Source organism: Bacillus rossius, chromosome 12 (assembly GCF_032445375.1).
Source record: "Bacillus rossius redtenbacheri isolate Brsri chromosome 12, Brsri_v3, whole genome shotgun sequence".
Classification (NCBI taxonomy): Eukaryota; Metazoa; Arthropoda; class Insecta; order Phasmatodea; family Bacillidae; genus Bacillus; species Bacillus rossius.
Window position 1 is genome coordinate 30571191 of NC_086339.1, and position 25262 is coordinate 30596452.

General features: G+C 37.4%; 2 protein-coding genes across 8 annotated transcripts in view; both read left to right on the forward strand.

The window, feature by feature from the left end:
- LOC134537790 (uncharacterized) overlaps positions 1-13447 on the forward strand; it is an 83747-nt gene extending 70300 nt beyond the window's left edge. The window contains exon 2 of the mRNA XM_063378598.1: positions 12274-13447. Within this exon, the coding sequence (XP_063234668.1) occupies positions 12274-12303 (30 nt within the window). The 3' untranslated portion in view covers positions 12304-13447. The remainder of the gene's footprint in view (positions 1-12273) is intronic.
- The window catches only part of LOC134537788 (protein unc-13 homolog B), a 1087975-nt gene that overhangs the window by 555205 nt on the left and 507508 nt on the right, over positions 1-25262 (forward strand). The gene's annotated exons all lie outside the window — the stretch shown is intronic.

Genomic DNA, 25262 nt, shown 5'->3' on the forward strand with positions numbered 1-25262 from the left:
GTACGGACTGGGAGAGAGAGAGAGAGAGAGAGAGAGAGAGAGAGAGAGAGAGAGAGAGAAAAGTGGAAGGGGTGTAGCTGGCTTTTTTACCTTCTCGTTGCGATACCAGACGACAACAGAGAGGCTAAAAATCCTAGCTCAATGTTCCATCTGTTGACGACGTATGGATTACTCGTGTTGTTTCTATAATCGAACGACAATCGACTATTTATCTATCCTGAATTATCGTAGTCTGTGTCCCAGTGTGGCTTTATTCATGTTCGAAAAATTAATGATTACAGATCATTTTTCATCCATTTATCTGTAACTATTTAACCAATTTATTTTCTTTGCAATAAAAATGACTACCTACAGTGAAAGCCAGATCAGCGATTTTGTCGGATTATTGAACGTCAGTATAGTTTTAATTGGAATTCCAAATGTGAAATTGTGAAATAATGAATGAAACCCGTTACAAAACAAGACACATTGTACTGGAAGGTAGCTGACGGTAACGATGACATCCGAGAGAGCTTATAGAAAAAACCCACCGGCAGCGCAGTAATGCCACCTGGCGGCCAAATTAAAAACAGCCTGGAACCACCCGAAAAAAAAAATTAACGTGAGCGGCTCGATTAATGCCGGATTACAGAACGTGCCGCACCAGTAAAATGCTGTATTGAAGACATTTTACTGTATAAGCTTAACAAAGACTCTAGACTCCAAGAAGCAATGGTCCCCCTAGATTTTTCGGGGCCTTTATATTTTTGAGATGGACCTTACTACGGTAATAAACCTCCATAGGGAGATTTGAAAAATAAAATCCTTAAAACAATATCTTTAAGCCAATCTGGACCTTTTGTTTTGACCTCGGTTTTCTAGTTTATCTTAAGAAATGTTGATATTATTGTCCTGAGAGATTGATTTTGTAAATTCCATCGATCAAATTACGATGAAATGAACCGATACAAATTTTGAAAGTTTATCAAAAATTTAAATAACGAAAACTCAATTGAAATCGTAAGGGTATAATGACCAGCACTTATAATTGTACCCCTTTGCCCAATCAGGACCAAGACTGTACAAATTGGGCTCCCGCTGGAGCGCAAGAAAAAAAAATGAAACTGCAAAAAATATATATATTTTTTACTTTTTGTTAAAGCAAAATGGCGTTCCCCAAAGCAGAATCCCTAAACGTCAACAGCAGAGAAAATTGTACTAAAGTTTTAACGAGGAGACCATATTGGAATAGAGTTGGAGAGGTAGTACTGGACGGAATATGACTTAACAATTTTCTGCATCAAACATATTTGACAGATAACCTGAAATTTTGTTGTCCATCATATCACACTATCAAAGTATATTTTTGGTCAGAGGTATCTTAAACTTATCAATCTTAATATTTAAATGAAATAATGCGTCACAGTGTTGGATGAATTTTTTTTTAAATTTTTTTGTGATATTAGTGTATTTTTATTTTTATTTTTTTTGAATATGTATAAATAAATTCACAAAAATATTTGCTACACAATGAAATATATGGTTAAGTGATCTTTTTAAGTTATAGAAATATAATTTCCTTTCTAAATATTTTTTTTTTTTCGTGCTCGACATTTTTGTTATTTTAGATTTATAACATCTTTAATGGTCCACGTGTTCTTCGCTATTTCAAAGATTCGGTTTGGCGGAAGTGGGTGTCATTTCTGTTTTCGCTACACACGACTTTGATTGGCTGATTACATCCAACATCCAAGATATTTTTGAACCCATCCTACATGCAAAATATTTGATGGAAACTCAAGTCATCCAACTTGTCAAACAAACAGGGCTGCGCTAGAAACTTTTCGGTGACGACATAACCCTCCAAGTTTATTTTACTCAACATATTGGAAGTGTTGGAACCGGAAACTTGCCATTCTGTCAGGGCCTTAAGACGCTATGTAGAGACCTGTAAAATTCGTGGATTCATTTTGCGATAGGATAGAGTCCAAATAATTTGACATTAATTTGCTTCAGTGATTGGGCTACAGTTTATCTGAAGGACTCTGGGCCAATCAAAAATATTTAAGAGAAGAATTAGCGAATCACGATCATTACAGTCAACAGGTGTTACGAGTCGGTAACCAATCAGCAGATGTAATTTGCACGAGTGCATATAGGATAATGGAGTCTATCCTGTAGGGATTTGAAATCGCGAAATTTACAGGTCTCTAGAAATGAGACGAGACAAGGGTTGGTGGTTTGAATCCAATCTTCAGCATTAAGTTGAGCCACGGTTTTTTTTTTAACTTTCGGTCCGTTTGCCGGTACAACTCAGTATCACAAGCTGGAAACATTTTATGCTTACCTTTTGTTTCACATTGTCAATTAGCCCAACTTTACTCCCGCAGATGAAAACAAGTTTGTAACACATTCTTCTTGTATAATATGAGGATCAAATGAATAAAAATTCCCCCCGAATTTCAATATATTGGAATGTTAGCCTCAATTATTATCATATGTCATTAAAAAGACGTTTGATCGCTTAAGACAGTTGAAAAACTTAAAACTATTGCCCACTTATCGCAAAAATTTAGTCACTATTTCATGCAGAACAAAGGCAATGAATATATGAAATGTTTAAAGAATTATTCAATTTCTATGTTCTTAAGCGAAATTTTGTTAGTTAAATTCATTATCTAGCGAATAATTAAAAAAAAATTAATCAGAAAAAAATATTTAATGGTGGAAAGTTACTAGTATTTCTGTTAGATATTGAGTTTCATCTCTGGTGGTGTATTTATTATTGAACTATCTTAAGTGTGTTCCATTACCAATTTTCTTTGTTTTTTCAAGGTATGATACTATTTTTGTTTTGTTTTCCCCCGCTGCCAGTATGGTCCATTTTCATGCCGTTGGCTTAGCCGTGGCGAGGCCCTCCTACCCGCCTACAGCGGAGTTCAACCAAATTAACATTTTATCGCACGCTGCGTTCTCTTTGCAGCTAATCCACATACCTGACGTGGAAGGGAGAAAAAAAAAACCAGCTGTACCACCCCATCACCCCTTTTCCTAGCAGAGTTTGACTCCTCCTGGGTTCACGTCCACGCGAAGCTCAGAAAAAAAAAAACAGAGAAAATAAACACTCTTTTGTTTCTCTCTCTCTCTCTCTCCCCCCCCCCCCTTTTTCATTTTTTTTTTGTGGTTCAGAGTGCGCAGTTGGCGCCCCTGAGCCGCGCGGGTCTCGGTGGGACTCCGGATTGCTGAGAAGGACCGGGCTGGAGGGCCCAGTGGTTGGGGGGGGGGGGGATAATTAGAACCCGGAGCGGATCCCCCATTCTCCCGACACACCCGCCACCGTGCCGGCATCCGAGCTGGTGCTCCCAGCATCCGAGCATCCGAGCTCGCAATTACCGCTGCGTCACCTCGGTTGCGTCAACGACGGCGCGGAGTTCACACGTCGCATTTGAATACAAGACCAAAACTTTTTATTAAAAAATGTTTTTTTTTCTGTCTCCTCCGTCTTGGGTTTTTATGATATTTTTTTTTTCCAGCTACTGTTTCATAGCACATTAATTCAACATTTCTGTTTTTAAATTTGTTACCAAAAATAGTTTTTGAAAATTTGCAAACGTACAAGTGTGAATTTTACAACACATCACTATGGAATTTGAACATATAAACAGTGGTTTATTTGATCAGGCAATAAAAGAGGCGCAAATCAGTAGGATTATCCCGTGGAAATTCACAGTGGTTTTATTTTATTTTTTGGTGGGGGGGGGGGGGGGGGAGGGCTTGCCCGGTCCGAGAGTTTTCCGTGTTTGGGTTTAACAGCCGGGGGGGGGGGGGGAGGAGGAAATCTATGCCCATGGGCAATAATGCACATGTAGTGCATTAAGTAAGACTCGTAGAAATATATTTTAAAAGTGATCAATATTTGTCTCCAAAGAACTGCCTTGTAAAACGTATTTAATTAGTATACTACGTACATAATACTTGAAGTCACTCAATCTGTTCTAGCACTCGCAGAATAGTCGTGCAAATATAATTTTTTTTAAAATATATATTTATTCTGTATGATAATTAACGAAAATGTACGAAAGATATGGTAAGGGTTCTGCTCAACCCTAACACACGGAGTATAATGTAATGTAGCGGCAATACACCAAACTCACATCCCAAAGGTCTTGAGTTCGAACACAGGTAGGGCCATTATTATTTCGGTCCGCCTTGTTTTCCCCGAAATAACATAGAGGCGAATGCCGGGACGGTTCCTCACCTGGGACCAGTTTTGTTTCTTCCGTCTGTCAGTCCCTGGCCTGCGTCGCCGTGTGTAACCGTTCCTAGTGACCTCGCTGCCCGCTTAGTCGATGATGTGTTTGCGATGGTGTGGCGGGATTGCAGGCGGGATTCTCGCTGGTGGCTTCTAGCGCGGTATCTTCTCTGAGCGCGGTCTTCCCGTCGTGCATAGGAAGACTAGGAGGAGATAACACTACACGGCGGAGAAATGAAGATAAAGCTCTATTGCAAGGGAGAAGGCCCTTGAGTGCTTTCAAGAATCTTTACCCGGTGTTTCATGCTTTTAAATTATACTGAAAACACGTTTAGCCGTTTTCACTCTTCCAAAAATACAGTTTAAAAAAAAACGGAATACGAGGTTCGGAACTGTAACAGTGGCAACTATTGATTTACAAACTGATACAAAAGAGACTCGTGTTACAAAGTTTTACTGTCCTACAAAGTGGAAGTCGTATGATAAATTTAGCAGCGAGTGTTGTGTTGATAGTTCGAAATGGAGGCGGTCTACTGCCTGGAGAATCTCTGGAAAATTTTCTGAAGCGAACGCCGCTGAGTGGTTCCTTAATCTTAAGAATCAAGTCAAAGTCGCAAAGTGGGGGGAAGTTGTGGTGGGTGGTGCAGCACTTGCCAGCTCCATCGATCGAAGGAATTAGCCGCGGCCCGCGCTGCGTGCGGTGTGTTGTCCAGCAGGATGATGGGCGGGTTCCGCGGAAAGTGTCGCTGCTTCTGTGAGGCTTCCCCGCGAGCCTATTGAGGACTTTACCGCCACCGTCTAGCTCTACTACATCTGGCACGTTCGGTCTTTATCCATCTCCGCTGTTCCATGTCTCGGAAACACTACATTCGACCCTCAGCCACTTTGTAATAATTTTAAAAAAAATTGGTTGTCTGTAAAGTCGGTTTACGGACGATAGTTTAACGTGACAACGTCATAACAAAACATTGATGAAATGATTGCATACTTTTATGAATAAAATTTAATCTATTTCATTGAATTATCACTATTTTGTATGGATACAAAGAAGGAGTGAAATTACAATTTAATTGATAAATTTACTTTTATATGCACTCATTAATTCAAATATGTTTATTACTTTAACGAACAGATTATTTTAAATGTAACTTTTATACAGGTTTGCTATTTAACTTCTTCCAATCTGTGTTGTTCTGTTAAGGATAGGACGATGATAGGAAAAGTAGGAAAAGAATGGGAGTGTTTCAAGTTTAATGTGCCTCGAAAAAGTTAAATCGATGGTTGTTCCAATCGAGTGGAAGAGAGATAGATGCGGCGCAATCGTACAATGAGCGTAACGGGACACAGCGTAACGGGACAAAGTGCGTTACGGGACACTTTTTCGTACGTGCAGCCGGCGTTCATCGATAATTAGTCGTTGTCACGTCAAAAAGTTTTATTCCTATTTTTTATCCCAGTTTTATCACCTCTTTTTTAGTTATACAGAATTTTGGTGCATTTTTTGCCTGTTGGACGCAAAAAAAAATTAAATTTAAATTTCTCTTTTAGTTCATTCAACGAATAAAGCGGGATTATATTAGTTTTTTTAACTATAAGTTTATTAGTAATAGTGACTTAGTGTTACAAATATTTTCTGTTGAAAAAAAAATATTTAGTGTTTAGCATTTCATTATTTTTTTCGGTCAGAATAACTAAAACTATAATAATATTGTTGGTAAACATTATGAATTTTATGGTCTTAAAAACTCAAGAAATAGTATAGTTAATTATATATATATATTAAAACTTATTGTGATTAACAATGGTATGATGAAAAAATACTTAATTTTAACAACCCGGTTGATATAAAACTGGCAACAGTGTTCGCCATTTACTCTGTACTGCAGTCTGAGCGGTACAGGCCCTTGCTCCCTTGGCTGTGGCGCGGAATGTCTTCCTCTCCTCTCCTTCCCATTCTCGTTTCTCAACACGCCGTCTCGCAGATGACGTAATTTCCTCGACAGTCGGTAGTGAGCCGTCAAGACAGTTCGTGTTCCAGCCGAGGTCTTGTTTCCAGAGCTCGTCGTCGGCACAGGGACGTGCGTATGGGCCAGGAATCTTGCAAGCTGTCTGCGCTGGGCTGAAGGGGAAAGAGTGGTTCAAGGCCGGCAGGAGAAGTATGGGGTTGAAGGGGAAGGGAGTGTCATGCGATAGGAAATTCCGTAATTGGCAGGTAGTGTGCGACGAGTAATGGAGGCGAATGTAAAGCGTAGGAAAAGTAATGAAGTGATTCACAGCAAAGAAAAACACAAACCAAAGGAGAACATATTTCCGGTTGATCAACTTTTAAAAAATGCAGGCCATCATGTCATTCGACTCCCACCATACATGTGTGAGTTCAACGCTATTGAATAAGCGTGGGGCAAAGATAAAGAGGTGCATTCGGGAATGTAATACCGTTGGAGAGTTCTCTGCGCAAGCACTTCAGACGCACACACTGGATGCTCTTAACTCTGTAACAAAGGATGACTGGGTAGGCTACTGCAATCATGTTCAAAAATTAGAAGACGAATACTGGAAGAGGGACTGCATCATAGACATGGCAATGGACCAGTTCTTAATAAATTTACATGACGACAGTGACATGGACGAATTCCTTTCATCAACAAGTAACAGTGTGGACAACAGTGATGAAAATAGTGATACTGACAGTGCTACATCGTGTTTAGCTCAGCCTTTGTAAGAACTGGTATTTATTCTTTGACTTATAGAGCTCTGGCAATATTTTAATGTTTCAATATCGCCTCGTTTCACATAACTAAGAGGTGCAATTTTGCCACTATTGGCTTACATGAGCTGCGGATCTAACCAACACTGCCTTCACTGTGGTGAGTTTCGAAACTTTAGTCTATTTTTTTTAGTTTTTTTTTTACAGTCACGTCATGTTAGAATTATAAGTGTCTATTTATATGTGTTCAGTGTAACAAAATGCCATTACGTTTTTACAGGTACACAATTAAATGTTGCGCTTTCATTACTGCGCTGCATGTTTTTATAACGCCTAATATATAGCCGGGCTGTGCCTAGTTCCGTGCGCGCCGCCCCGCCGCCGCTTCTTTATGCCGATCCGTGCCGAGCAATGTTTGTTGTCGGAACTATGGGATGCAGCTCGCTACTTTCGTGGTCCCTACAGTACGCATCTTTGTTCACGAGCCCGCCAAAATTACGGTACACCGCCCAAAGTAATCGCGTGGGACCGAAAAATTATGGCACGTGAATGATAATGACAAAGAAGGTGGGGGCGAACCTCGGGTCGCCAATTTCGACGTACCTTTTGCTAGAGTAAAGCAGATAGGAGTCTACCCTGTAAAGGAGAAAACCCAAATTTAAATATTCCGTTAGAAAGAGCCGATCGAAAAACGAGGACAAAGCTGATTGCTTTAATGTTGCTTCAGAGTCGCTACGGCAGCGCGGTCCAGTTAAAGCGCTGGTGCCTCGGGTTCATTATCAATTTTGATACATTCTTTTTTAATTGATTTTTTGACGTGACAACATCTAATAACTCGATGAACGCCGGCTGCACGCACGAAAAAGGATGACTCATTGTCCCGTTACGCACATTGTCCCGTTACGCTCATTGTACGCTTGCGCCGCATCTATCTGTCTTCCACTCCATTGGAACAACCATCGATTTGACTTTTTCGAGGCACATTAAACTTGAAACACTCCCATTCGTTTCCTACTTTTCCTATCATCGTCCTATCCTTAACAGAATAACACAGATTGGAAGAAGTTAAATAGCAAACATGTATAAAAGTTATAGTTAAAATAATCTCTTCGTTAAAGTAATAACCATATATGAATTAATGAGTGCAAATAAAAGTAAATTAATCAATTAAATTGTAATTTCACTCATTCTTTGTATCTATACAAAATAGTGATAATTCAATAAAAAATATTTATTTTTATTCATAAAATTATGCAATCATTTCATCAATGTTTTCTTATGACGTTGTCACGTTAAACTATCGTCCGTAAACCGACTTTACAGACAACCAATTTTTTTATCGATTACTTGAAAACACAAGTTTATTTTTTGAAAATATATTAAATAAAGAATTAACTAACCACACTACGGACCAACAGTATAACAATTTTACGCAGTGTGATTTTCTTTGTACGTTATTCAAAAAATAAATTTCTCGATTGTTCTTTCATTTAATTTCAATATAATCGGCAATTATCTTTTGAGCATTAGCGGATTTAGTTGGTAGTCCTTACTTTTCTTCCTTTAGACGACCATAAAATACACGCCTTTAAAATAATTATAATTTTCAATATTATATTATTATTTTATGCGTCAGTGTGCCTTGACACTGTGACAAGAGCAATGGGAAACGGGATTCGCTCGAATATGCCATCAGAATACTCTTCATAAACTGGGCGCTCCAAAGTTTGCTACTAACATTCCAAAATGTTAACGAAATCTGTTCCCTCTATCTTTTTTAATCACTCGGAACTATACAATGTGCATGGTGGGAACATAAAATATGTTTTTACGTGTTTTTATAATAAGTATTACGCGCGAGTGTGCACCATGTCTGCAGAAAATAAAAGACCGTTACAGTGATGTGTAAATATTGTCACACTTTAGTATGTGTTAGAAAAATAAATAATATTGTAAATTTAATACGGCGTTTAGCTTATTTCACGTTACCTGCTCTCTAGCTGTTAAACGTATGTAGTAAAACCACAGAAAAAATATTTTCAATAAAATATCACGATTTTTTGCGTAATTAATTAATCATCTATAAAAAATAAAAAAATAAAGTAACCACATTGGAATCGAACCCGAGTTCCAGGCGTGGTAATTCACATTCAAATCTTTTATTCTACATGTTTGCAATTTACAATATTGTTTGGTTACGTGAGCATTCCAGCATTAATTGCTGTTTTGCCAAAATTACACGTGGTTAAATAATTTCATTTACCTATGAAAACATTACAATAAAATGAAAGGCGTGGTAGTTGGATGCTCTAGCCGCTGTCCCACGCTGCCTTGACGCTTCGCGGAGAAACTCTACGGAATAATATCAACTGTGCCTCGTTTTTCGATCAGCTATTTCTAGCGTACTATTAAAATTAGTGTTTTCTCATTTACAGGGTATATTTATATTGAGAAATACTTTACTCTGGCAAAGGGAGGTCAAAATCAGCGAACCGACATTAGCGCCCTCTCATTGTGTGTGTCAAAGTTTAATTTAATTTTATTACAACACATTGACGCAAATTTAAGTGATTAATAAACATATTACCTTAAATATAATTAATTTACGTTTCCGTATGGTTGATTTTCTATTTAGAAATGTTATTTGGCCAACATCTAATTAAAACTGCAAACACAACTGTAAAATGGGAAGTTATTTCGATAACAATTTAGAAATGGTGAATTTGAGTGAATGATGGTACAAGTACCATGCCAAAGGTGCGGCTATATAAGTACCTTCCTTATTCGGAGCACAAACAGTGCTGCGACGCGTTCTTAAACGCTTTATGTTATCCAGAGCAACTTCGGTTTCCCAGATACGTATCTGCAACTGATTTTCAGTCTTATCGCGCTTGAAATAGTTTTCAAGCGGAAACTGGGAAAAAAATTGTTACTATTTCAAACTGATTCTTTGACTAGTAGTTGCCAAAACTTTCCATATAAAACTACAAGTAGTAACTACAGTATTTATTTCTCAAGAAATTACCGTTAAGTTTCTCAGTTTTTATTATTCCGCAGAATAATACTAATAATGTATTGATTTACTTGTGTTATTAATAATTAACTTTGGCAACCACCTTCTAATTATTTTGCTAAACTTAATATTTATTTTAATATTCTCTAGGGCTTTGTTGATGTTTAAATTGAACATAGCTACAAAATTAAAGCCAGATAGGATACGTAATAAACCTGCAACGTCTTCAAAAACGTAATTTGTTTAAATAAGATATATAATCATATTATTTTTTCATATATACATGTATTGTTTCTTTTTTCATACATATGCTACTATTATAGTGATTAAAATGACATTAATACATTTTCTTGCGAATTGTTTATTTTTAATGGTTATTTTGAAAATTCTTCCTTCAGCTTGAAAACTAACTTACGTTTTAGGGTTTATTGTTACTAGAACTTTGTTAAATATGATGCAAGGAAATTATTATTTCTCATTTATTAGATCACACATTAACTTAAATAATTAAAACACGTTTACTTGTTGAGATAAGAAATAACTAATGATAAGGGAAATGCAAAAGGAAATTAGAGCCTGTGTAAAATAAAATACTAACGGGATAGAAAAAAAGACCCTCTTCATGTGAAAATCTTTTGCGTTATTTTAATTACCGTTTATTTTCAGACCTGTAGAGAATTATGGTTAGATAAATTAAGTGGAACATTATTGTGAATACCAACGATGTGCGTACTTGAAATGTTATTAATTTCCAAAACTACTTTGCCTCAAACATATTTTTTAGGTATTTGATTACACTCAAGTTATTAAATTATTATTTTGTTAGTTTAATTTTAACTAGGATTTGTATGCGATCAAACATATAGTTCGAAATTTGATTCATTTAGTTTTATTTTTACTTCTAGATACCAAAGTTTGTAGTTATTTTAGGGAAAGTTTATTCTTTAGATTTTATTATATTCAACCGGTGCTTCTCTTGGCTTACGTAAAAGTTAATCATGTTAACAGAACTAGTACCAGAATCTGAGCAGTTGAACAGATTAACAAAGCAAACAAAATTTAGAGGTTGGTGGGCTTAAACAAACAATATAGAAGAAGAGCACATTAAACAACTTAAGCTTACATAGCAAAGTATGGCTACCACATACCGCCCTGAACCACCAAAATTAAAGATCAGACTCTGCCGTCAGTCGCTTCACGCCTGCCACCACACCGAAAATACGTTTTTGAAGTGAAACTTCTAATGCGACTTCCAACAAGGTTGTGTTAAACGTTTAACGCTCCTGGGGAGGGGGAATAGAAAGATACATTTTGCTATTGTAAGGAACTAAGTAGAGAGTAAGAAAAAAATAAAGATCCTAACAGTTTGTAGTGTCGCCATATTTGTTTCAATTTTCAATACCCTTTTTGTATATTACAATTTAAAATGCAGAAAAAAATCATGTTTCATAGACACATAAATAGTGAGTGCGTGTCATTTCTCTATGTCCACAAGGTCTCGCCGCGTCAATTTTCTCCTTGGGGCGAACCCGTCCGCTTAAATAAATAAACAGCTTTTATCGTTGAATGATTTCATGATTTATTTAGTTTGATTTGATACAATATGATTTCACTAAAAATCAATTTCTACCCCTTCCTATTTTCATTTCCACATTACGAAGTTTCACTTCTTCCGCGCGGAAGGACTCCACGCACTATTTTTTTTTTTACAAAACTATAACAAACATTATAATGAGGGCGAGGCCAGTCAGTCGAGCTTATTGATGCGTGAAGACATACCCTGCTCGCATGCGCAACCTTCTGAAAATAAAACACGAGAGAGGAAGGAAAAAGCGAGGAAGTAATAGGTGGTCAGTTGTTTGTTGGTTGGTCGGGGAGGGGGAAATTACACGGAAGACACTAATGTGCAAAACTTGCTATCGGCTCAGCAGGTTTTTTTTTCTTAATGTTGTCCTCACGAAATTCTTTTTATTTTGAATACATACAAGCGTTTTAAATACTTGGAAAATAACACTACATTTGCATTATGCGTTTGCATGTAACCATTTTTTCCTCAGATTATGTAATGTAATAAATGAGAATGAAGACGAAGCACAGAATTTAAATTATTTTTATGTTAATGAAGGAGTAAAATATTACCTTTTTTATTTTTTGTATAACAGCTTCATTTTTTTTTGTAATGCTATTGGTTTATGAGGTACATTGGAGTATAACCATGATAACGGCCATATGGGCCATGATAAACTATTTGAATTGTTTCTGATGAATTTTCCTCAGACTTGTGTTTCAAGTAATTAATCCACTGCTTCTTTTTTTCCCTAGGTAAGTACATTGAACAACGTTTACCACTGAAGATTCGGGTGAGTACTTCACATTTTCTTGCAACATCTTGTCTGGACATGCAAAAATTGTACATGCTTTATTTACAGGTGTGTCGCAGAAATGTTACGATGGAAAAAGGCTCTCTTCCCTATATAATCGTTGTAGTTTACAAAATACAAACAACAAAGGTTTATTTTTATTTTTTGACAGTTCCAGTTAAATTTTATAATGATTTTACCTGACTGTTAGTTTCAGATCTAGTGACATGCTCCAAGAACTTTATTAAAAATGAATTAATTTTTAGTTTTCATACTTAGTGCATTCAGCATATTATTAAGGTGAGGTGTATAAATTTAATTTATTAAAGCTAAAAGGGGTTTAAAATGGTAATAATTAAAAATAAAATAAATAAGTACGTATCTTTATGTCGTTCACACGCAGTTATTCATTTGCATTTTTATACAAGAATATGAATCAATTTTGGTACATACATAAATGGGTTAATTATTTCTCACACTTATTTTTATAACCAGATGTTTCAAAATGTTAATTTTCAGTTTTGAAACCAACCAAGATAGATTATTACATCGAAAGACGTTAGTCTTCGGCAATTATTTATATTTCCCAATAGTTGCTTATACTATAGATTAAATTGTAATTGTTGGCAGAAATCTTGTGTTTTACGAGTGAAAACCACGTCTTCTACAAAAATCAGCTGTATCTAAGAGAATGTAGCCTACTTGGTTGATTTCGGTATGATAGAATTATAATTTTAACTGAGTGCTAAATTAAACCAACTTTCGCTGCAAATTCTTTACGGACGTCAAAAGATTTATTCGGTTTTTGTTTGTTGAAACATAATTCAATTTTTGAAATTCTTTTCGTGATATTTGCCCGTCAGGCTATTATTGGTAACAGGTAATATCACTGCAATACAATTTGTCTGAAGAATAAAGAAGATTTTAAAGAAGGTTTCCTGTTCTAGCTTGGAGAAACGGTAAGTTCAGCCATTTAGTTACTTCACAAAATGGTCTTTAACGTTGAAAAGTTATTGTATTATAATAAGACCGAAAATTGTCCTTCCCTTTTCAATATTTGAAAATAAAAATTCCTATTTATTTGCAGACTTGATCGATGTTTACTTGGAATAACAAATTAGCACGTCTTTATTATTAAATTTAAATGGATTACCCTTTAAAACTTTCATTTTAGTTATTGTAAGTTTTTTTATGTTTTTTGAACTGTTTACTTTATTGAAAAAATGCTTTCATCAGTTTTTAAAGAAATAAAGCTTCGCTTGGTGCCCATTATATAAGGGTATTTTCATTAATTTTTTTCTTAAATTAAATAAAAATATTAATGATATAAAATGTAATCTGAAAAAGGTATATTATATATTACCATTATTACATTAACAGTTTTGCAGAATGGTGAGTTAATTACACACCACATCGGTATCCAGCAAAAAAAATAAAAAATTCTCTGGAAGTTACATACGGACATGCATAACGAAATATGCTCCGAAACCTATCCCTCCTGGTTTCAGATGATAAAAAACGGTCTCATTTCCACGTCCCAAACAGCCATGGCTGATGCGATGGTGGACGTATAATGCTAAAGGACATTTGGGCAGAAAAAATCAAAACCGCGAATTTTAACATAATGGTAGGAATATGATTCGGTCTCATGTACGTATAAAATTTATGTTAGTAATATATTTCTTTGACTACTTACTGATTCTGTTAAAAGAGTTTTGTGAAGATTATAATAATCTTATAAAAGTTTTTTTTCGTACTTTTGTATTTTGCACTTTGTTCGAAAACAAAGTAAGTAGGGGAGAGTAGGGTATAACGGGGTACTTAGTATAAATCGCTTTAATTTATTGTTTTAATATTGCTGTATCTGTCTGAAAACATCAGCATGCGTAGATTAGAATGTGAGTTTAATTCTGCAACTAGTACCGTGTCTTCTGAAATATTATTCTTGCAGAGATATTTATTTATTTGAATGTATGCACACTACCCTGTTTTACCCAACTGGTTGGGTAAAACGGGGTACAGAAAGCAGATTTTTAAAATGATTTTACATGTGCATTATAAAAAATTCTGAACAACATGTAATATGACAAATAAATACAAATGTCAGTAAAAATATGAGAATTTAAAAAAAAATCAATTATAAGCCTTCACCTTACATTTTCCTCTGTATTTGCAGTAAAACTTCACAAAAAAATTGGTTTGCGGAAAATCACAAACATTGTTTGAACAACAATAACACAACACTGTTAATTTTGAGGAAGTGGTTAGTCTAAAAGCATAATCTAACTATGTATAATACAAACTTGCATATGCGGTGAACCCAAATATCTGACAAAACATATGATTGTTTAATTAGCCTAATATGGCATAGTAGGCCCATCAGAACACAAAATAAGGCCAGAGTCTTTATTCCAAACTGGCAGAAATCACATTCAAATGGCCTACAGTCATCTGTGTCTACACCAGCACATCCTTCATGGCTCCAAGAATGACACTTTAATCATTGCACCCAACTTTCGGCTGATTTTGAAGTGGAGAACTGTTCAGCGCAATAAATGCAAGGAACGTCATCATCATCAGACACACGCAAAGTTACTGTTGGTATGGATTTGTTGCTGTCTTCTTTATTCTTATGTGTTTTAGAACTGTTTTGAGATTTAGACACACCAGCATTTTTCCTTTTTAAAGATTTTGGTGAAGCTGACGGAATAATATTAGTTCGTTCTTATATGGCGAGTCGGTCAGCACAGCTGCCTTGCCACGTCGTCGTCCTCTTCCTTCTGCAGGATTCCTTTTGACATGGGAAATCGGCATCACTGTAGTCGGTGGAATTGTGAAGCTACTGTTTGATGAAGCATTTCGATTGTTTTTATCAGATAGGCCTAAACGAGATTCAGTTGGTGAAGATACCAAACCAGATGTCCCAGGAATATTACCAACACTGACATTTCCATGGGACTCTGAAGGCATTGTGTAAGCTCGATCAGTTGTTGCAGCAGTCACTGGAATATCACCTACACTGTCATTTCCACTCGGTTTTGAAGGCCTGGAGTTAGCTCGGTCAGTTGTTGCAGCAGTCAGTGGAATATCACCGCCAGTGTCATTTCCACTCGGTTCTGAAGGCCTGGAGTTAGCTCGGTCAGTTGTTGCCGCTGGCTAAAACATCCAATCTGGGAAGATACTTGCATCAAGGGGAAATATTCCAGTTCTTCTGAAACCATTTACCGCAGTTTCCATAGAAGCGGCCTTCATAAATGCAGCGCCATAGAGTTTCCCGATCTGGTTAATTGTAATGGGACGTCCAGGATGTAAACGAACCCATTTCCTTGCTTCATCACTATAATACTGCATCAATGGGGACATGAAGGAAACATCTAAGGGCTGCAACCTATGGGTGCAGTGTGGGGGAAAACACAATAGGACGACATGGTTTTTTCGAGCATGGTTTTTATTTTTAAAAATAGAAAAAAAAGATAAAGTCAAATTACAATTTAATTACATGGGCCTACAACATTTTTACGTTTCCAATTTTTTTCCTCACCGATACAAGACTTTTGGTTGACTGTATAAATGTACTGTAGGTAACTCTGTATAACATTTAGTATGCATAACAAAACTGTTTTTAATTTTAAAAGTCATTTGCACAATTGATCGAAAAGATGATTAAAACAGGAAACTGGTTGGACAGAACGAGGTACTACCCCGTTTTACCCATTACCTGTGTACCCTGTTTTACCCTACATGCAGGTTCTCAAGCAAAAAGACAACAGAAAATCTTAACACCCGTCAATTACATCGGTTACTATGGCACAACATAGCAAATATAATACTTTACTTGAATACAACTTACCATAAAATATATCTGCAACCACTGATTAAATATTGTATAGCCAATACACGCTAAACATTTTAGTGAAACATCATAAATTTGTAATTTCCATTATTACGCACGAAAGAATACTGTGCGACACTTCATACTACCTCACTCTAGTGACGACGTATAGAGGAGTAACTTACCAAACGTACACACAGATAGCACCACGTGTACGGAAAATAACAGTGGTACCCCGTTCTACCCAACTACCCTGTTTTACCCAACTCTCCCCTACATCATATTTTGCTAATTTTTTAGTATCATTACTTTATGATTATTTAAAATAATTATTAGAAACAGTATAAACTTTTTTTTTCTTTTTGGGGAATAGCTGTCAATAATTTCCCCCTTCCCCCTGAAACCAAAATAAGTTGTTTCATTTAATTTCAATATAATCAGCAATTATCTTTTGAGCATTAGCGGATTTAGTTGGGAGTCTTTTTCCTTTATACGATCATAAAATTCATGCCTTTAAAATAATTATAATTTTCAATATATAGGTATTATTATTTTATGTCAAAATGCTACCTGAACCTTTGCAACATGTGCCACATCTTTGATGTAGTAAGGATTTTTTTTGTTTTAAATGAATAGTTTTGTTTCCACCATTAACATTTTTCATTAAAATATAAAATGCTAGAACATTTTACGTTAAATTATTTTTTTCTATGGCCACGTTTATTATATATTATTTCTTGAAAGTAAACTATTTTTTTTATCTCATTCAGAACGGGCTATGTAACTTTCCTAATCGAATGACTACATTTTAGTATGTTTTTTTTTGTCCACGAGATAAAGAATTAAGTGCTCTTCTGTGATGTCAAGAAATTACGACATTCATTTTCATCGATAGAATTTGTGGGTGGCCTTGTGAACTGAGTTTTAAAGCATCTCGTCCAATTTTCTGCCACGGACAAAAAAGCCATTTTTGAAAGGGGATATTTTTGCGAGCGGAACGTCGAGTTTTCCAAAGGCGTGTGCGTTTCGTTGCACTGCTGCAGTCTGTATCTTCTTTACGTCCTCCTGTTCGACTTGAGGGCTGTTGAATTTTTTTCAGCTGCTCAATGTTGGCTTATATTCCCGTACGCCGGAGACACAACAGCGCGACTAGCGCAATGAATGCAGCGCAAATAATTTTTTTTTTTAACCAATCACTAGAGATCTGCAAAATTCGCGGATTCATTCGGTGATAGGCTAGAATTCAAACACATCTACCTCTTAGATAATTTTGCTATTGACTTACTGTTCATCTGGAGGAATCTCAACCAGTTATAAACCCTCAACCAAAGAAGGATCGAATCACAGACAAACAGCTGAGACGACTTACAAGTCGGCAGCCAATGAACTTGCGTTATTTGCCCGAGTGTACAGGGGTATGTGCAGTCTATCCTGAAGGCCATCGAAACCGCGAATTTTGCAGGTCTCTGCCAATCACGTTTGAGTCATCTGTGAAGACGGCGCGACATATTCGTGGACCGACATTCTTCCCGATTAGAAATTTTATTTTATTCTTTTCTACATCCATCGCATTGCAATCACGGTGTTTCTGAAATATGCTTCATAGTTTAGTTTTCGAACGATGGCTAACCTGGCACATTTGTTATATTTAGAAATATTTTAACGAATTCGTTTGTGAAATCTTGAATTTACGTCCACGTAACATATTATTTTTTTTCAAACGATTATCAAATTAGGATTAACAATAAATTTCACACAGTTCAATGAATCGAACTTGAGAACTTTTTTAGCTATCGTACATGTAGTCCGGATGTAAGGGAAAGACACATTTTAAGTATCTCTGTTTGATTCAGTTTTTCGCAGTTAAAAATCAAATTTTAACATTAAAGCGATTTTCGACTGTTGGCATCGCGGGTCCTTCACATCGTGTATTGTCGCGCCAAATTAATTATTAATTGCAATGAAGTAGCAGAAATAATATAAATATTTGATTTTTTAGTCCTTTCCAGAAGCAGTTTTGGAGGAGTTGAATTCTGTGACAGGAACATAAATGTAAAGAATGAATAACGGCTCTCGAAAAGTTGCATAGTTGTATGTCAAATAACAAAAAATAAAAGGTTTTAACATATTCACACAAGGGGTCTTGCTTATTTATGCATTAAACATTACAATTTAGTTGCAATTTACTACGATACCTTAAATGTGTTTGAATTGGGTCAAATACCTCAAACTAGTATTTGTTAATAGTTAAAAATGGTACTTATGCTGACAAACAGTGAATGTAACAAACAAGAAAAATAGAGATATAAGAGAGCAAAGTTTCCAAAAGTCTTTTTGCTGAAAAAAGAGCCTTACTTCTTTTGGAGTTTTCTTTTCCAGCATGAAAGTCTTTCAAGGTTATGACGAGTTCAGAATGTGAAATTTTGTGACCATTGTTGTCAGAGGGTGCAGCAGTAACGAAGAGTTGGCCAAGGGAGAAGGGGGGAGGGGGGTGGGAAAGGAAAAGGGAAAGTTTTATTGACGCCGAATTTGAAAGAGAATATTCCAATAAATTGTGAAAGCGTATAAAATTTCTGCGTGAAAGAAAAAAAAATTCTCTGAACGCTATAACATCACACGGTGTAGTAAATACACTGCTGTATTAAATAAAATAATACCTACATGTAATGTTATTCTATAGTTAGCTTATAGAAAAAATCCACGTGACGAAAATATTCCTTTCAAAATATTGAACAAATTATTGTTAGTAAAAAATACCAAAATGATGATCGTGCCATCAAACGAATTTACATTCGAAATTTTAAATCACAAATCCTTCGTCAGTTACATTTCTGCTTGCATACTTGTAACATTTCCCCAACCAAACTTTAAACACGGTATTCACCCTTAAGACTAGGGTACACATGCCATGTCTATTTTTTCATTTTCTCGTCATAACTTTAATTTCAGGTCCCTTTTTGAACTTCTATCATGATAGTTCCGTTGCATTAGATTTCTGTCACCAATATATTCAATGTATACATTAAATAAGTGCAATATATTTGGTGTAAAGAAACTTGTAAGTATTCGTAATTATTATCACTTATGCGAATTTTCACACCCAATATAGTCCACTTAGCTAACGTCTATTGAAATATCGGTGACGGAACAAGAAAGGCAATAGAAGTTATATATAAGAATTTCGGAAATAATTCTTAAATAATAGAAATTACGAGAAAAAAACAAAATAGAAATATATTAGCTAGTCTTTCAGTACTCGCCAGGGATTTTTAACATCTAACTTGGTAAACGAGCAAATACCTGTGTTCTCATATTGAAAATGCACTTATAATACGAAACATGTACACGAAAAGTAACGTAAATTTTTTTTTAAACAATGCCGAGCGTGATAAATATACACAAGTTGTGTTTTCAACTACATTTCTGGACGCGAATTACACGTAGTTTCCGCACCCGCCGCTAGAATTTACTGCCGGAGCAATCGTTGCCTATCGAATCATTCCATTTGCAAACCGAAATGTTAAACTATATAAGAAAAAAGGCTCCGATAAAAGTTAAAAAGATTTAAAAAATACTAAATCCCTGTTTGGGACCTTATTTTTGATAATGAATTTGATTAAAATAATGCCGATTTTGTTAAAAACTCTTTAAACTATTAATACTATAAAGTTTCCCTTTGGCTTTGCGAACTTTGGTCTGTGCCATCGGCCACAGATGGCAGCACCGTGTTTACACATATCCGTTCCATACCACTTCCGTTACATTTATGAAATTTCTCCCACCAAATGGTGTATACCAAGAGATAAGATGTTACACTGTTGTGGAAGCATTGTGCTGGGGGAGTGTAGATGGTAATACTCTTATTGAAAACATGGAACCGAGATGAAATGTGCTAGAACAATTTTTATTCAAAACAAGCAATTGATAAGAAACTGGAGCAGCGTCACAAGAACACTATAGAGTTAGCTATTCATTCAACTCGTGGACGATGTCACTTTCACAGAGCCAGAAATCAACGACTACAAGCAAAGAATAGCTAGGGTGAATGTTCAACTTATTTCAACCAAACATGAAGATATTATGGCTCTCTGTACACACGCGTTATGCGCGTTATCAGACCAAAAAAAATACAGATTAAGAGACTTTATAAATAATTTGAATTACAACAAACGTAATCAAAACCCTCTAAAAACTCAACATCTTTAAGACAGAGCATCTTGAAAATTACAATATTCAAAGGAACTTCGCTAGCTCTACTTCAACTCCATTATGAAAATTCATTAAAGAGTACTAGAATATTGTGATAAAAACACATCGACTGAACATCATAAATTAAACTTGAATTCAGAATAATATATACAAAAGTCTTAAAGCAAAATGCGTATGAGTTAATTTAATGTTATTCCAAAATGAAATTGCCTTGTATAAAACAGGAGTTAACACTACGCCCGATACTTGCGGCATGAATGATTAAGTTTCGTAACTCGATTTGATGTGGTAGACCGCGCGGGCAACCAGTCGCCACTCGTCGTCGACGTCGAAGAGAAGACAGCAGCCGTGTAGCTCCTTCGCCGGGAAGCCGGGCAGCAGTGAGCTGTCCAACTCGCCCCAACTCGCCCCAACTCGCCCCAACTCGCCCGCCGCTGGAATTCTCTACGCTGTAGATAGACTAAACATTTGACCTCAGCTGATGTAAAATTGTTCATTATGTATTTGTATATTAATTTTTACGTTTGATTATTAAATATTTCCTGTGACATCCAGTGTAAAGGCATCATTCGGTGTGTCTGTACAAATGTGTCGATGGTAACATGCAAATACGCCAACATGCGACACTCCCGGATGTCGGGTTAGCTTCTGTAAACTATATTGCCCCGGGCTGTTGCTACTTCAGGAGCCGCTGGTATTCCTCGCCTGGAAGAGATAACAGCTCCCCCAAGTCGACAATTGTCACCGCCGGCAGGAAGAAGACGAGCCCAAGGCCCTTCGAGTGGTTTGCTGACTGGAACCGCGACATCTCGCGATCGGCGGCGACCTGCACTCCAGTGGCCGGTCCGTCGGTACACGAGGTGCAGGGCTGGAAGGTCGGCTCGGTCCACAGACGCGCAAAGTCGCTGGGATACTCGCTACAGGGGAATTCCTCGTCACGACAGAGGTCGTCGCCCGAATGTGTCCATCCCGCAAATCACAAGAGTCCCGAACAGCCACGAGGTCCACAAATTGTTTACCTTTTGTCTTGGTGTGAACTTCGCAATAGTGACTAACGTCACGTGGCTTACTTACATCTATTCACAATGGCTTGAAATATGCAAAGTCTTAATTATCAGAGGCATAAGATCAGAGTGCCCCCTCATTCAAATGAAACCTATCACGCTCTCTACACGGTACATTATACGCAATTCCTCTTACTTCAGCTATGTATTCGTTTCAAAATGACAACACGATATTCATATACTTTCGGCAGTTATGTCTTAAACTTCTTATCCCACATGGACTACTTAAGACCTGACTGCCACGCTACCGACAAAGCCCAGTGTTATGCCCGTCTCTACAATTCTCTAAGTGTCCACTACGTAATTTACCGTTTATAAGTGCACCTAAAAAGTGATTCTTCAAAAATTTCTATCACCGAATTAATGTAACGACTAATTCATATATACCCATGTTCCGTATAAAGACGTAGACGGCGGCGGAGTCGGGCTTCGGCGGAGGTCGTTCTTCTTCGCCGTCGATCGGGGGTCAGCTTCTGCTGCTGCCCAGGAGCGCGGCGGTTAGTGGGGCCGCGAGAATATTCTTTACTGGCCCACCGACCACGTGACACTGTCCGCCTTCCGATCGAGTCTTTCGTTTCTTTATTTTTTTTTAAAATATTGTTTTCTGGTGATTAACTGCTGGTCACCTACACTCACACCGCACATGTGTCGCAGCGCGGCTGATATATCCGCATACGGAAAGGTACATCTCAGGGAGTTGTGCTCCAGGTGCAACAACACATCGACATTTGCGTGTGAGACCGAGACTCAAAAGCAGGACTTGTGAAAGAATGTTCGCCATGTTTACGAACCCGCGACCCTCCTCCGAAGTCCTGGCGAAAGCTTCGCGGCACGAAAGGGGGAGGCTGAAGGAGACACCAGGGTGGGGATGAAGCGCACTATCCTCCAATCAGCTCCACCAGTCCATTGAAGCGCGACTGACTGCGAGGTGTACACCCCCTCCCTTCTACGTACCGAGGGGACCCGCTCCCCCCTCAAAGTTTTTCTTGCCGGGAGAGGTACACGCCGCGCAATTACGAGCCCCCTGTGATGACGCAGGGGTAGAACTCGAAGAGGGGGCGTGTTTTCTCCCCCCCAGCCCGGTCCGGCTTCAGGGAGGAAACAAGAACCAATTACTCGCCATTGTCTCCCCCTCGCAGGGGTTTCACGCGTGCTGCTGACTTGGGCTCGTCTTCTCCCTGCCGGCGGCGACCATTGTCGACTCGGGGAGCTGTTATCTCTTCCAGGTGAGGAATACCAGCGGCTCCTGAAGTAGCAACAGCCCGGGCAATATAGTTTACAGAAGCTAACCCGACATCTGGGAGTGTCGCATGTTGGCGTATTTACACCTTACCATCGACACATTTGTACAGACACACCGAATGATGCCTTTACACTGGATGTCATGGGAAATATTTACCAATTAAACGTAAAAATTAATATACAAATACATAATGAACAATTTTACATCAGCTGAGGTCAAATGTTTAGTCTGTATACAGCACAGTGAATTCCATAAATAATTAAATCTGAAATTAATATTCAAATTAAAATAAGTCATTCACAGCACTGGCAGACACGCTCGTTCGACAGTGACGAAACCGTTACAGCAAGAACATGTAATGAAAACAAATACCTTGGACCACACAGAGACACCAGACGAACCTATGTAGTGCTGAGAATAAACAAATATGTTGGAAAACAAAAACAAAAACAAAAAATAAAAACGAATACACTGTAGAAAACAGCAGGCTTCTTAATACGAAATAGTTGCAACCTTTCGGTAACTGACTAATTTCCTTCTACGGGATTCTATATACTTTTTAGGTAATTAACATTTCACATCAGTTTATTTTAGCGTATTAATTTTATGATGTTCATTCTCGATAATTTTATATAACATTTAGTGTAAACCATCAAAAATGTACGTCCAAGATATTGTTTTAAATTAATACTCCCCATCGTAAGAATTATTTATAGAACATGTTGCAAAAATTATTATTACTTTAACATTAGTTTCATAGACACATTAAAAATATCAGAAGAACCATAAATATGCCACATTAAACGGAATATATAATACTTCAGTTTTCATGAGGAATTACCACTCAGCGTTGTAACACTAAACATCTGAACCAGCCTTTTTAAATCAGAAATAATCAAAGGAGCGCAAACACTAAGGACGAAGGTCCGCATTGGAGGCAACTTTCAACCAACGGGTGGCGCAGTGTTTGGAAGGGCACTTGAGTAATGGTGTATGCGTTAGTTAGGTTCACAATTTAAAAAAAAGTAAGCTAGTGGATAGCAGGCCAAGCACATAAATGTGCACACACTTGTGAGAAATCGGTTCTCAATTGAAATCTTACTGTTAATTTTAGCAAATTAAATTTCGCGATGTATTCGACATATGTTGGTAGTGTTGGTAAATAACTGTATTAACTACCGCCTCCGCAGATAACGCACGAATGCATCAGCAATAGTAAGTCGTTCAAACCAGTTTGATTGTCTGCATTCAGTTGTGACGTCCAAGTTTTTATTAGGTTAATCAATAGGTAATAACAATCGATGTAGAAAAAATTAATAAGTCTTGTATTTGAAAAGAAGTATCTGTGGGATATATGCAAGAAAAAACTTATATATTTGAACGTTGTAGGTGTCATTCTGAAATACTCATAAAACTTTATTGGTCGACGCAAAATGTGTTGAAAGAGCATTTGATACTCTCCTTTATCGTTTATTTCAGCTAACAATCCGTCAACATATTTAGTTGTTTGTTTTACTAATTAATAAATACTCAAGTATCGGAACTTTCGAGGAAATGCGTATCTTCGCTGGTGGACAGAAGCAAACTGATGTCGGAACACTCTGTTGCATACTATGTTCTGACGAACAAATCTGAGGAGATGTCCTGACGGATTCGTTTTCGTCAGAACACGCATCCGCCGCGACTGCAGCTCGAATCGGGCGGGGAAGGCGAACTGTCTGCGGCAGAGCCGTGGTCAGTGTTCATGTCGCGGGTGTTCTTGAAGGGCCCGCTAGGGCGCGCGGTCCGCCGTCAGACGCAGGGGAGCGCTACCCCTTCCGGCGTCATCAATCTCTTCGGGCTCTCTCGGCAAGAAGGGTGAGGGGAACGCGGAGAAAGAGTAGCCGGCAGAGTCGAGAGAGAGAGAGAGAGAGAGAGTGAGAGAAGGGTTGGTGGGTGGGATCCATCAGCTAATTACCGATCGACGCTCCCGAACCGAAATCTCTGAAGGGTGGGGAGGGAGGGGACACACAAGCACCGAAATAGGACCGACATCCCATTTCGTCTCTGGTGAGGTTAAGCCGTTGCCCCCTTCCCTTTCCGTTTCCGGAAACATGAATCTGGAAGCGACCCTAGTGTAGTATGCAATGGTAGGAAAACTGGTCCTGGGCTCTGGAGTGTGGAGCTGGAGCCGATGTCCGCCATCTTGGATTGTGACATCACGGCGGCCATCTTGGATTGTGACATACATGGCGGCCGTCTTGGATGATATTTTGAACCTCAACTTGAACCCATCATGGATTACGCCTTTTTAAAATCCGCCATTTAGGATTTAGATATCATGACCGTTCTATTGGGTTATGGCTTTTGAACAGCAATGTTGTGACGGTCATGAATTCATTTGCTTTCGTCATGAATTCATTTTCTTTAATCAACTGTCATTGAAAGAGGATTTGTAAAGTTAAGTGAGCTATTTCACAGATTTTTTTCTCTCTACCAAAATATAATGAAACATAGTGGTTTTAAATGGATATTGATTTTTATACCATTTGTGGTATGCTTTATGTTAATAGGAATATATTGTGCGAAGTGGTAACATCATTTAAACAGCAACTCAAAAGCAA